Consider the following 13,979-nt stretch of genomic DNA (forward strand, 5'->3'; position numbering starts at 1 on the left):
GGATTTCTGAGTTCGAGGCCAGCCTGGTCTACAGAGTGAGTTCCAGGACAGCCAGGGCTATACAGAGAAACCCTGTCTCAAAAAACCAAAAAGAAAAAGGGAAAGGCAGCAGGTAGATACTTTTAAATATTAATGAACTTGGGGAAGTATTCATCATTTACTTTCTAGAAAATTCTTAGAACGGTGGATCAGAATTCAAAACTATAAATCAAAAAGGCTCTGGTAAAAGTGTCCATGGTGAGTATTGACTTTATTTTCCTTATTAGGACTGAACAAACAAACCTGACCACGATGGTTATAGAGCAGAAACCTTGACAGTGTGGTCAAAGTGGTTATGGTGCACCCCAGAGGCAGAGGCAGAGGCAGAGGCAGAGAGGCAGAGAGGCAGAGAGACAGAGAGGCAGAGAGGCAGAGAGGCAGAGAGGCAGAGAGGCAGAGAGGCAGAGAGGCAGAGAGGCAGAGAGGCAGAGAGGCAGGCTAAAAGGCCAAACTATTGGTAAGGGAAAGGAGTCCAGCAGTCATCAGGTTTTACAGCAGCAGAGTAGACTGTAGCAAGAGCGTTTAGTTAATCTGCTTTATGCTCCCAGCAGGTCTCGTGTTTCCAGCCACCCACCCAGGAACTCTTTGGATTCGCAATTGAAAGACACACACACACACACACACACACACACACACACACACGTGCAAGCCAGTAAATTTTAAAATGCCTTGGCTACTTCAAAGACTGGGCACTCCTTAACCTTCCCCTGCTACCCCAGGCCCAACTGGGGAAGTGGCCCGTGGCCTGTTACCTGGTTCTCCTGCAGCTCTAAATCTCTTCACTCTCTCACCGCATCATGGCGATCCTCCATCTCCTCCCCACTGTGTCCTAACCCTCGAAACTCTAAGGAAACCACCCCTGTCTCCCTTTGCCCAACCATTGACCACTGGCATCTTTACTAATGGATCAAAAACCATTGGTGACAAAGACCTTTGGTGTTTGGACACACTGATTCCCAATTGAATCAGAGAATTAGAACCAATCTCCAACAATAGACTAAGGACTAATAACTAAGGACTGTTACCAGGTATGGAGCCGAGTGCCCACAGATAAACCTCCACATTCGTGGTCTACTGAGGATGGACACCTACCTCACACCAGCAACAACCTAGCTTAAAATGTATTGAAGTCTTTAGCAGAAGGGTGAAAACTCTCAGAAGGAGACACTAGGGCAAGTCTTTGCAGCTCTGAAATTTTCACTTCTTAGATAGGATGCCAAAAACCTAAGCAATGGTGGTCAGAGAGGGAAAATTAAAAAGACCAACATCCAAAGCTGTTGTTCTTCATGCTTCCGGCAATTAATGGCTTCTAAGAGAGGGGGAACCAGCCCATGAATCAGTGAATAATTACACACATGGCCATTTCTCCTCCAAACAAAATGTATGGCCGTGAGTACTGCCCAAAGTTCTACCCAGGGTTGTCTCAGAAAGCGGTTGTAACGCCCAACTGTCTGCTTCTGGATGGTGCCTGCAGAACCACTCGTAAACCAGGTCCTAGTCTGCTCGTCCTCCGTGAGCCAATCCTAAAGAGCACCCCATGAGGGTACAGGTGCATGCTTCGTGGTGGACAGCATTGTAACAGGAGTAGAAAACATAGGTATTTGGGCAACATCATTTGATTTGCTTGCGCCTTCAGAGCCTGCTTTGACCCAATCACATGTATCTTGATATATACCACTTCCATTTGATAATAGACTACTACAGTGCGCGTCCTACTTTGTGGGAAGCCACGTAACGCCATTACAAGATGGCGCTGGCTACCACTGGCCACCGCCCGTGTATTTCGGGTAAACAACCAATGTGCGCACGTGCAAGTGGGTTTCACGCCAAGTCACAGCCCATCCCGGGGCATGTAAATTAAGGACTGAAAGCAGAACCAATCAGACATGGCCACGCCAGTCCTAGGCCTATAAAAGCAGTGCTAGTTCTAGGGCTCGGGGTCTTTCGCCACAGCAATCAAGCTCTCCCAATAAATGTGTGCAGAAGAATCCTGTTGTGTGGCATCATTCCTTGCTGGCGAGGCGGGCATCCACACTACTTTATGAGTCTGATAACACCTAGAACATGATGGGCAGTTCAGGTCACATGGGAACTTGGTGGCCCATTATCAAGCATTCAGTTTCCAGTAGCTGACCAAAAGCTGTCTCTCAAAGAGAAAATAGTTGTCTACAGATGATGGTAGTACAATACAGCCTTGCTCCAAAATCCAAAGGTCTCTTTTGTGATTCACCTATAAGTACCCACCAACAGCTCCACTCAACATCTCTATCTGCCATTGCCACCTCATGTCATCGAATCTGCTGGATCATATGGTCCAAGTGGTNGAGCAGCCTGCACAGCAGCCTGGACCTACGAGCCTTTTCCTGTTCCAGGCCCCACACAAAGCTAGCAGCTTTCTGAGTCACTTGGTATATGGCTGGAGGAACACACCCAAGTGAGGAATGCACTAGCTCCAAAATCCAAATAGACCCACTAAACGTTGTGCTTCTTTCTTGGTGATGGGAGGGGCCAGGTGCAATAACTGATCCTTCACCTTAAAAGGACTATCTCTGCATGCCCCACACCAATGGACTTCTAAGAATTGCACTGAGGTAAACAGCCCTTGAATTTTTGTTGGATTTATTTCCCATCCTCTGATGCACATATGTATTACCAACAAGTTCAAAGTGATAGCTGTCTCCTGCTCATTTGGTCCAACCAGCATAATGTCATCAATATAGTACACCAATGTAATATTCTGTGAAAGACGGACAATCGAGATCCTTCTAAGTCATGACATAGAGCTAGAGACAACATTTTTTGAGGTAAAATTGTAAATGTATACCGCTGAAAATTGATTCTAGTGGTTTACGGACAGGTACTGAGAAAAAGCTATTTGCTAGATCAATAGCTATATACCATGTACCAGGAGATGTGTTAATCTGCTCAAGTAAGGAAGGACATCACATCTGGTACAGCAGCTGCAGTTTGAGCTAATACTGGATTGAGTTTTTGAGAGTCATCTGTCATTCTCCATGATCCATCTGGATTCTACATTGGTCAGATAAGAGAGCTAAAGGAAGATGTGGTGGGAGCCACCACCCTTGCGCCTTTCAAGTCCTTGATGGTGGTACTAATCTCTACAATTACTGCAGGGACGTGATACTGTTTTGATTCACTATTTTCCCTGGCAGAGGCAACTCTAGAGGTTTTTTATTTAGCCTTTCCAATCATAACAGCCCTCACTGCACAGGTCAGGAAACCAAATGTGAGAATTCTGCCAACTTCTAAGCATATCTACGCCAATTATAAAATCTGGGACTGAGGCAAAAACCACAAGATGAGTTCAGGGACCCACTGGATGTCTACTGTGAGTCAGATGTCAGCCAAAAACCCATTAATCAGCTGACCACCATAAGCCGCTACTTTAACTGAAGGCCACAATGTTTCTTAAGGTCTCCCGGAATCAGTGTGAATTCAAAAATCAGTATCTACTAGACTCCAGAAAGCTGATTCTTTCCTTTCTCCAAGTGTCCAGTTACCTTTGTAAAAGGCTGTAAATCCCTCTAGGGGAAGAACTGGAGAAAGGCTAACAGTAAAACTTTTAGATATTTTACCAAGATCCTTCCTCAAGGATATCTGGTTGTCCCTTCATCCAAGAGTTTCTGGGTCTGCAAATTGACCCAAGTTTCTGGGTCAATTTCAAGTCTGGAAATTGGTTGATGGGCCAAGATTTCCTTTTGCCATAATCCCATGTAATCTTTCATTTGTTTAAGAATTTCTCCACTTATACAGATCAAACAAAAATGCAGCAACCTTCTTATCTACTTTATGTCTGTAAATATGATTGATTAACCAGTACCAGTGATTCATAGAAGTCATGCAACCATAAAACCACTTTTCCTGTGCTTCCCATTATGTAAAGGTCAGGCTGCTGTGGACATTGCTGTCCATTATAATAACTACAATCACTCTGCCTTTGGCTGCCCTGGTCCCTGCTACCTCGGGGCCCAGTTAAACCTGTTGTATTTAATTCATCCAGTTGAGCAGCAGCATCTCTAACCCCAAGGTCTGGCTCAAGGAAAGGGGCAAGAACAAAGCTCTTCAAATGTGCTGGTGCCCCTCTCATCACTTTGCATTTTATAGGGTTAGTGAAGCTTGTCTTGATGGAGGATTAGGTTTTACACGGTGTACTCATTTTAGCACTGATTTCCCAGAGCCTTAAAATCCCTTCATCAACACTAAGCCGAAGGATATCAGGCATCAACTCCTTTTCAGTAGGTCATCTTTTGACAAATGCTTCATTCTTACAAACATTTGCTGTCTTTTTTAGCCATGCAAGCTTCCGTAGTAAACCTGGAATCTTCTTCACCCAGTGGGTTCACATGAGTACAGAAGCCCAGAGACCCCACCGGCCTCAGAGGCAACGTACGCCAAATCATGGCTCAGACTGTTGGGACCATAGCAGGAGGGAAGGGATTTTAATACCAGGTGACTGTCACATTGTGTCTTCAGTTAGGAAGGGAACGAAAGCAGGGAAATTACTTCAAATATTGTGAAAACAACAACAACAACAACAACAACAACAACAACAAAATCCTTCTTTTTGTTCAGTCTGGTGCCCCACACAGAGGACAATGTGGGATAGTGTCCCCACACAGAGGACAATGCCTCCGTCTCAATTAAGCCTCTCTAGAAACATTGTCCCTGACCTGCCCAAGAATTGTTTCCTAGGTTGTTCTGAATCACGTTCACAATGAATTCATCCATCACACTTGAGAGGGTCCAGACAGAACTTATTTCCATTCCAGAATCACTGTGGAAGAAAAGAACAAGGTCAATAAGTGACCATCCCAAGAATGTCACCAATGGCAGCTTGTGTGGAAGGCCAACTTAGTATTCCTTGTACAGTCTGGATTTATATTTCACCTAGAACCATTCTGAGGTGCGTTTCATGAATTGTCAAAAAAAAAAAAAAAAGATTAGTGCAGAGAGAAAGAAATCTGCAGAGCTGGGACGAGAAACATTTTACATACAGAAAATGTTTCATTGTACTTAAAAGTATACTGCCCCTCAAATTATTAGCAACGATGTGATGATTCTCAACGGCTTTTAAGACAGATCTTAACTGTGAAATTTCCTCAGAACAGTTACAAGAAATGAACGTACACACTGACCAAACTCTTCAGGAGTTTAATTAGCATGTCAGTGACTTAACTGGAAAATTGGTGGTCAGCCCCAAAGCCTATTAATGCTGAACAGGGAGAGCCCTGTATGTACCCCTCAGCTTTCATGCAGAAGGTATATATTTTCAGACACCCTAGTACATGCGATAGCCCAGGCCCCATGTCCAACGTTTCTTTCAGATGGTAAATACCCAGTTAAGCGATCTTAGTCCCTGAAAGCTAAGGGCAGCTGCTGCAGGGTCTTGGCAATGCCCAGTCAGGAAGACTATCGCTATGAAACTGTCAGGTCGTCTTTCCCGAAGAACCTGACTGTAGATGGGATTCACAGCATCCATGTCCCCCCCCCCAAAAAAAAAAGCCAATAACCTGGGCTCTGGGCCTGGCACCACTAACTAGCTACGTGCCCAGGTTACGATATTTCTCAAAGTCCTAGATTCATCATGGATCAAATGTGGATTGAACAGGGCAGCAGAATACCATGAGGATAAAGTGGCAAAGATAGGCTGTGGGGATTACTAACAATAACCAACACGGTTCCAACTCCACCCAGGCATTCGGTGGCCTTTTCTGGTTATGGAAGCATCAAATATCAGAGAAACCCTGGGCTACAGAAGTCACGCTGAGGAGTAAGGCGTGCTCCCAGCTGTAGGAAACAACTTCATTAAAATCCCAAAACTGGACCAAAACTGGATGCTGGGCAAACCGTGTCCTGGTGCCCTGGCTGCCCCTTCAGTTCAGGCACTGCCTGGCCAGAGAATCTCCCAGTGAATGAGTTTCTGTTGCAGGGTAAGCAGAAGAAATGAGTTAGGCCCTTGGTTTGGTGGCCATGACAGTATGACAAGAGACATCACCTTCTTGGAAGGCTTAATTCGTTTCTCTTCAAATAAGGGATGAGGTGGCAATTCTGGCTCTACAAGAGATAGATGCTCGAACTGACCTTATGTCTACTGTGTACAGGTTCTTGGCACTCCTGACACTCATCCACATTAAAGTCCTATCTTCAATGTCTGTCTTAGGGCAACAGAGATAGCCATGGAGAGTTGAGGTCCTGAGGCTGTAAGCTGGGGTCCTAATCCCATAGGACTTTTGGCAAAGAGGGTGAGACACAGATTTATCTTGTGTTTGGATGTAAAGACACAGGAGGAAGGCAGCTGTCTACACAGCAAAAAGAGACTCAGAAACCAACATGACAGTACCTTGACCTTCTCCATATCTCCTTCGTCTGTGGGAAATTTCTGTCTTCACTTTTTTAACACAAGGTCTCACTACATAGCCCTGACTGGCCTGAAGCCTGGGTATGTAGACCAGTCTGGTACTGAACATGCATCAATCCTCCTGCCTTCCAAGTGCTGGGATTATTGATGTAGACCATAACACCCGCCTTACATTTCTGTTACATAAGCTGCTCAGACAGTGGTATTTTGTTTTGACACACTCAGGCCAAGTAAACATTAACTAAAAATGTGCTAGTTCCACTGCCTGAGCTTTGGAGCAGGTAGAACCAAGAACAGCCAGTCAGGTGTGGTATCACATGCCTGTCATTCCAGAATTTGGGAGGTGGAGGGAAATCAGAAGTCTGGGGTCATCCTCATTCACACCCAGTAAGTTCCAGCCCACCCTAGGATACAAGAGACATTGTTTCAGAACACAAACAGCAACATCACAATCCAACCACAAGATGGGGACTCAGCCTCTGTCTGTTGCCCTTCTGAGGGACATTGACACGCTGGCACCTATTCTAGGAGCAGCCCAAAGACCTGTGGCTCTCCTTAGGACTCTGCGACAATTGTCATCAAGAAAGTTACTCAGAACATTTCTCACAGGAGCTTCCCAATCAGCTGCTCAATTAATTTATCAACTTTTTTTTCTGGGAAAGATACCCATAGTTCCTGGTGTCAATTGCAGGAGCAATAGGCAAGAATCATAATGTTCTAATCTCAACTGTTATCCTCGAGAAAAGGAAAACAGCTCATTGTGGTGGCTGCTATGGGAACAAATAGAGCTACAAGTTTCCTCTATTGATGTCTCACTATGATCCAGGACCACTGTAAGCTAAAGTTCCAACATGTTATAATGTAAAATAAGTTATAGCCATGCTAGATAATATAAGTAGTCAGCCTTTGCTGCAACATTTCCAACCTTTTCCAGTCGTTAGATTGGAAGATCTAAGAGCATGGGAGTGTTGGGGTATGGTTCTTCTCAGTGGAACATTTTCCTTTGTGCTTATATCTCTGGAATCCCAAGGTACCAACAGGTGAGAGAGGTACAGGACCTCAGGTTCAACCTACACTGTGTTTCCTGGACTTCTCCATGAGCCTTGGATTCCTGGTATTATCCTACAGTCATGCATCTTTCATCAAATTAAGAAACACAAGAGCCTTTCAAGAGGGATTCTCAGCTTGCATCTGCAGAATATATCACACACTTAAGACAGAGATTCTCAGAACCCTCTCCAGTCTCTTTGTTAGCAAGTTATCACAACAGGACACATCCGTTTGTGCTCAAAATCCTGAGACTAAGGGGCAAGGTGTTGCAGAATGCTGTCTTCGGGGCATGATGTGGATACACCACTCTTGAACTAGAAGCAGCTGTGATTCTCTGCAGAAGATTTGCCTGTCAACATCCTGTAATGGGAGAGATCATGAGGCCTCACTCTTCCACTCTTCCACTCTTCCACTCGGCAGTTAATGGTTGATGGGAGAGACATGTGCTTTATTAGTACAGCTACAAGTTAGGTGCAAGGACCCCTGTCAATACCACTCACCCATGCTCCCATGAGCAATGCTAACCAGACTTCATTAGATCATGAAGAAGAGACATGATTGCAGAAGAGGGACTTACAAAAAGGAAAAGAGGATCAGAGGGAATGGGAGTCAGACAGGAGAGGGTAAATCTACTAAAAAAGACAATATATGCAGGGATGAGAATAGTCTCCAGGTGGGATCAGACCGGACGTTGTTTTTCTTTGGTCAGTACCCAGAGAACATCAAGGTTTATGCAAAAATCCCAAGAACTAAATCTTTCTTATATCTTAATCTCAGAAATCACTGCAGAGGAAGTAAAGGGGTTGCAAAATATTGTCCAAGTGATCCAGAGTGTCTAGCTCTTATGCTGGTTGCTCAAGGCAGCCCATTCCTGTTGCATCAATCATTCCGCCTTTTAAGCATTACCTAAACTGACTTCATTATAGAGGAATGAGGTGAGACTGATGATATTGGTGCAGTAAGCACGAGCATGAATCTACACAGTGCTGGCTTCTAAGGCAATCCAGACACAGACAGACAAATGTCCTAGGTCCTTTCTCCTGTGGATCATAGCATCTGTCTTACTTAGGGTTTCATTGCTGTGAAGGGACATGACCAAGGCAATTCTTATAAAGGCAAACATTTTTAATAGATTTTAAAAAAAAAAGACTTAGTTGTTTTATGCAAGTGCACTGTTGCTGTCTTCAGACACACCAGAAGAGGGCATCAGATCCCATTACAGATGGTTGTGAGCCACCATGTGGTTGCTGGGAACTGAACTCAGGACCTCTGGAAAAGCAGTCGGTGCTCTTAACCACTGAGCCATCTCCCCAGCCCCAAAGGTAAACATTTAATTGGGGCTGGCTTACAGTTTCAGAGATGCAGTCCGTCATCATCATGGCAGAAAGCATGGCAGCGTACAGGCAGACATGACACTAGAGGAGCCAAGAATTCTACATCATGATCTGCAGGCAACAAAAGGGCCCTGACTTCTGCAGGCAGCCAGGAGGAGGTTCTGATTCCACACTGGGCAGAACTTCAGCATAGGAGACCTGAAGACCCACCTACACAGTGATGCTCTTCCTCCAATGCTGGGGACAGCATATCATGACAGGGACTGCCCTCAGCCGACTGGGATGGAGACATCTCAGAAGCCCTCAGCAGCTCCTTGTTAAAAAAAAAAAAAAAAAAAAAAAGGATGGCATCCCGAGAAGCAGGGCATACATTCCTGCAGGGGACCTGCCATCTGAAATGAAATAAGGGACTGCTTGCAGTAGACTGAGATGGAGACGTCTCAGTAGCCCACAGCAGCTCTTTGTAAAAATACAGTTGTTCCCATTTCTCCTAACCTTAGCCCTAGACAATGGCTGTATAGATTTCATTTGTGTGTGACTGCGTTTCAGTTGGTCTTCTTGTACATAATTATTCTATTATATCTGACTTTCCTACTTCTTTCTCCTTTTGCTCTGGTGAATTCTGTGAAACTAGATGTTCCCTGATGTAATGATTCTTAAACAATTAAACACTGAGGCATAGGGGCACAGCACAGCACAGTCCTAATAGCCCAGGTGCATGCTGTGTGTTCTCATCTTGGAAACAATGCAATAACCACACAATGGTAGTTCCAGATTAATGTTTAACTTGCAAAGAAAGTTTGAAGAAATTATTAGAAAATGAATTAGCGCCAACATTGCAACCCTGAGACAGGAAATAAAATTATTGAAGTTATGAAATAAGTTTTGCACAGCAGTTGAGAGTGGTTTCTGGATAAGCAAGTATAGAATACATAAAATTATATACTAGGAAAACTAAGTCAAAACACTGGGACTCTTGGGAAAGCCACTGTGTTCAATGTACAGAAACAGAAGCTAGCAGAGCTGCTGAGTTAGGGGTTACCCTGACTCTCTCTGGTCACTGCCTGGCAACTTTGCCCATGTCCTTTATCATTAGAGCCTCACAGGAAAATGCAAGAAGCTGACCTCGGAGCTCTGAGCTCTGAAGTATAATAAGTCAAAAGTTAAACTTTAAGCAATGTTAAGTTTGCAATTGTTGTTATTTTGACTACAAGCCTGGGAATAGAGGAAGCTTGAGACATTAGGGAACAATTGTAATTCTTGATTCTTTATGGGATGTGGTTATGATTTGGCAATGATTATATGATGTTTTTTTTTTCCTACCTGTTTCTAGAGTATCAGTAAAAGACTGGGGCAAGAAAAAGGGGAGAGCGTGAATGGAGAGCGAGTGAGGTGCGAGTGAGAACAAGTGGAGAGCAAGGGAGGTGAGAGTGAGGTGTGCATGAAGTGAGTATGAAGAGTGAGTGAAGAGAGAATGTGAGGTGAGAAAGAGAGAGAATTTGAAGAGTGAGTGGAGAGAGTGTGAGGAGAGTGTATGGAGAGTGTATGTGAATGAAGGGCGAGTACATGTGGTGTGTGTGAGAGGTGTGTGTGAAGAGTGTGTGTGTGTGTGTGTGAGTGAGTGAGTGAAAAGGGAACACACCACAGGGGAAAAGACGAGTGCACAGGAGAACGCAGAGTGTGTGCAGCCTCAAGCTGAGAGCAAGGGAGCAAGAAAGAGAGCAGAGAGAAAGAGAGAGAAGAGAGAGCAACTTTAAGACTTGAAAATTTGCCTGTCTGTTTGTACCCAAAAAGTTGTCTATGTCTGTTTATTATGCCCCTTCCAGATATCCCTGCTTCCAGTTGAGAACTCCGATCCTGTGTCGAGGCTGGACCCTGACACTCCAACAAGGCCATACCTCCCAATATTGTCACTCTTTGTGGGCCAAGCATTCAAACACATGAGTCTATGGGGGCCATATGTATTCAAACCACCACAGTATCCTACCTAGATTTGGGTGTTTAACTCAGTGTATATATAGATTCTAGGAAACTAGAAAGGGACCCATTCATGACTTGTTTTATATCAACTTGATTCATCTGGAAAGAGGGAACCTTGACTGAAAAATACTTCTACCAGATTGACCTGTGGGTAAGTCTGCGGAACACTTTCTTGATTGATGACTGATGTTGGCAAGCCCAGCTCAGTGTGGATGGTGCCATCCCTGAGCTAGTGTTCCAGAAAGCACATTAGAGAGCAGGCTGAGCAAGCCAGTGAACAGCGTTTCGCCATGCTCCACTGCATCAGTTCCTGCCTCCAGCCTCCAGACTCCTGCCATGATTGAGTTCCTGCCTTGGGTTCTCTGTATGATGGCTACATAAGCTACAAGATAAAATAAACTCTTCCCCACAAGGTACTTTTGGTAATGGTGTTTTATGCAGGACTAGAAACCCTCACTAATTGCAAGGTAGGAAGGGGCAAGAAAGATCTTAAGGGGGAGGGTAGGAAAAAATGTGATTTAGAGGGGAGAGAGGGAGAGGGACGGAGGTTTATTTAAGTGGAAAAAAGGATGGGAAGATAGAGAGAAGTGGAGGTAAGAAAAAAAACCTTGTGGTGGTGGCTCATGCCTTTAATCCCAGATCTTGGGAGGCAGAGGCAGGTAGATCTCCGAGTTCAAGACCAGCCTGGTCTAGAGAAGGAGCTTCAAGACAGCCAGGGACACACAGAGAAACTTTGTCTCAAAAAACAAAAAAAATAAACAACAAAAAGAGGTAAGAGATAACTAACACTAAGAGCCATAGAAACTTACTACTTTATTTTTACTTTATATTTAAAATAATTTTATTTAATATATTCTGATTGTGGTTTTCCCTCCCCACCTCGTCCAAGATCCTGTCCACCTCCCCACCTTCCCACATACCCAACTCTACACCTTATTTTTTCTCTTTGTAGGCAAACAAAACAAACTAGAACTTAAAGAAAAGGGGGGGGGGAAGCACAAGAATCATATACTTACAGACACACAGACACAAAAAGAAACCTCATAAAACTCAAAATCAGAAACCATAGCATACAATCAAAAGTCTGGTAAGACAAACAAACAAAAAGCAACAATAACAAAGTTCCCAAACAAAACAATACAAGACAAAAGGTTTATAAAAATCCCATTGAGTCTTCCTTGTGTAGGCCATCTACCGATGGGCATGGGGCCCACCCTCAAGTATAGTTAGTACACCCAGTGAGACTCCATTGGAGAAAACGAATTTTTCCTTTGTAAGCAAATGTCAACTGGAGAGATGACCTCATGGTTAGGGATGGGAGCTTGTGTCCCTTCCCCTCTCGGCCCTGGGACCCTGTCTGACTTGACCTTGTGCTGGGCCTATGTTGCCACAGTCTTGGCGAGTTTGTATGTCCATCATTCCTGCTGTGTTTGGAAGATGCTATTTCTTTGGAGTCATCCATCCCCTCTGGATCTTACAATTTTTCAGTCTACTTGTCCACATAGCTCGTTGATCCCTGTGGGGAGTAGTTTGATGAAGGCATCCCATTGAGGGCTGAATATTCCAAAGTCTCTTGCTCTCTGTACATTGCCCAGTTGTAGGTCTCTGTGTTAGTTCCCATCTACTGCAAGAGGAAACTTCTCTGATGATAGCTGAGCAAGGCACTGATCTATGAGTATAGCAGGATGTGGTTAGGAGACATGTTATTATTATGTCCCTTTAGCAGGAATAATATTTGGATTTCCTCTAGGCCAGGACGTATCCAGTCTCAGACTCTTGGCCACCTGAGCAACGTCCTACATAAGTTCCATCTCATAGAGTGGGCCTTGAAATCGAAACAGGGTGTGGTTGGTTACCTCCACAACCCTTGTTCCACTATCACACCAGACAAGTCACCATTGTAGATTGAAAAGTTTGTTGTAGAGTTGGTGGTTGCCTTTTTCCTTTAGTAGCATGTGGAATAACTTCCAGCACCATAAACAATACTCAGTATAGGTGAAGTCTGTAGTTGGGAATCAGCTCACCTTCTCTGTGTTCAGTGAGATATGGAAGTATTGTTATTAGCAATAGAGCCTTACCATCAGCTATGTACAGCAATCAATACTTTAGTTATAGCCTAAGTTGTTTGGGAAATTCCATGGGACCTTTCACCAATAATTCATATAGATGTGGCCCATCCTTGGCACTCAATATTTTCCTTAGTGATGAAAAGAACTTACCATTTTATAAGCTTTGAAATTGAACTTATAAATCATCTATATTGTATGCATGCATGAACTCAAATAATTCATAAAAGTATGATATTTTTAAAGAATTTTAAAAATGATTCAAGTCATACCTGATTTAGAACTATGTTTTTTTTTTAATGTGCTTTATTTTTTTTAAAGATTTGCTCATTTATTGTATGTATATGAGTACACTATAGCTATCTTCAGACATAATAGAAGAGGGCATTGGATCCCATTATAGATGGCTATGAGCCAAACCATGTGGTTACTGGGAATTGAACTCAAGACTGCTGGAAGAACAGTCAATGTTCTTAACAGCTGAGCCATCTCTCCAGCCATAGAACTGTTTGTATTTTTTTAAGGTTTGTTTTACCTTTGTCAAAAGAACATTCATAATCAACAACAAACTCATACTGTTACAGCTTCTAACATCCCTAATACAGTAATACAAATACAGAAATGTATATGGTTCAGTTAAATACAGATGAAGTGAAATATGCACTCCACTGAGATGGGAAGAGGAAGACAATATAAGGGGCTGGTGAGATGACTCAGTGGGTAAGAGCACCCGACTGCTCTTCTGAAGGTCCAGAGTTCAAATCCCAGCAACCACATGGTGGCTCACAACCATCCCTAACAAGATCTGACGCCCTCTTCTGGAGTGTCTGAAGACAGCTGCAGTGTACTTACATATAATAAATAAATAAAACTTTTTTTAAAAAGGTGGGGGGGGCTGGTGAGATGGCTCAGTAGGTAAGAGCACCCGACTGCTCTTCCAAAGGTCCGGAGTTCAAATCCCAGCAACCACGTGGTGGCTCATAACCATCCATAACAAGATCTGACGCCCTCTTCTGGAGTGTCTGAAGGAAGCTACAGTGTACTTACATATAATAAATAAATAAATCTTAAAAAAAAAAAAAAGACAATACAAAGGGAGATAATATAAAGGGACTCCAAAGAGAGGGTCCC

General features: G+C 43.7%; 1 protein-coding gene across 1 annotated transcript in view; it reads right to left on the bottom strand.

The window, feature by feature from the left end:
• Lrrc31 (leucine rich repeat containing 31) overlaps positions 1-8,859 on the bottom strand; it is a 37,627-nt gene extending 28,768 nt beyond the window's left edge. The window contains exons 1-3 of the mRNA XM_029537508.1: positions 8,818-8,859; positions 6,142-6,359; positions 4,731-4,834 (exon numbers count right to left, since the gene is read on the bottom strand). Coding sequence (XP_029393368.1) covers positions 4,731-4,834; positions 6,142-6,359; positions 8,818-8,859 — 364 coding nt within the window. The remainder of the gene's footprint in view (positions 1-4,730; positions 4,835-6,141; positions 6,360-8,817) is intronic.
• Between the last annotated feature and the right edge of the window lie 5,120 nt (positions 8,860-13,979).

Source organism: Mus pahari, chromosome 4 (assembly GCF_900095145.1).
Source record: "Mus pahari chromosome 4, PAHARI_EIJ_v1.1, whole genome shotgun sequence".
Classification (NCBI taxonomy): domain Eukaryota; kingdom Metazoa; phylum Chordata; class Mammalia; order Rodentia; family Muridae; genus Mus; species Mus pahari.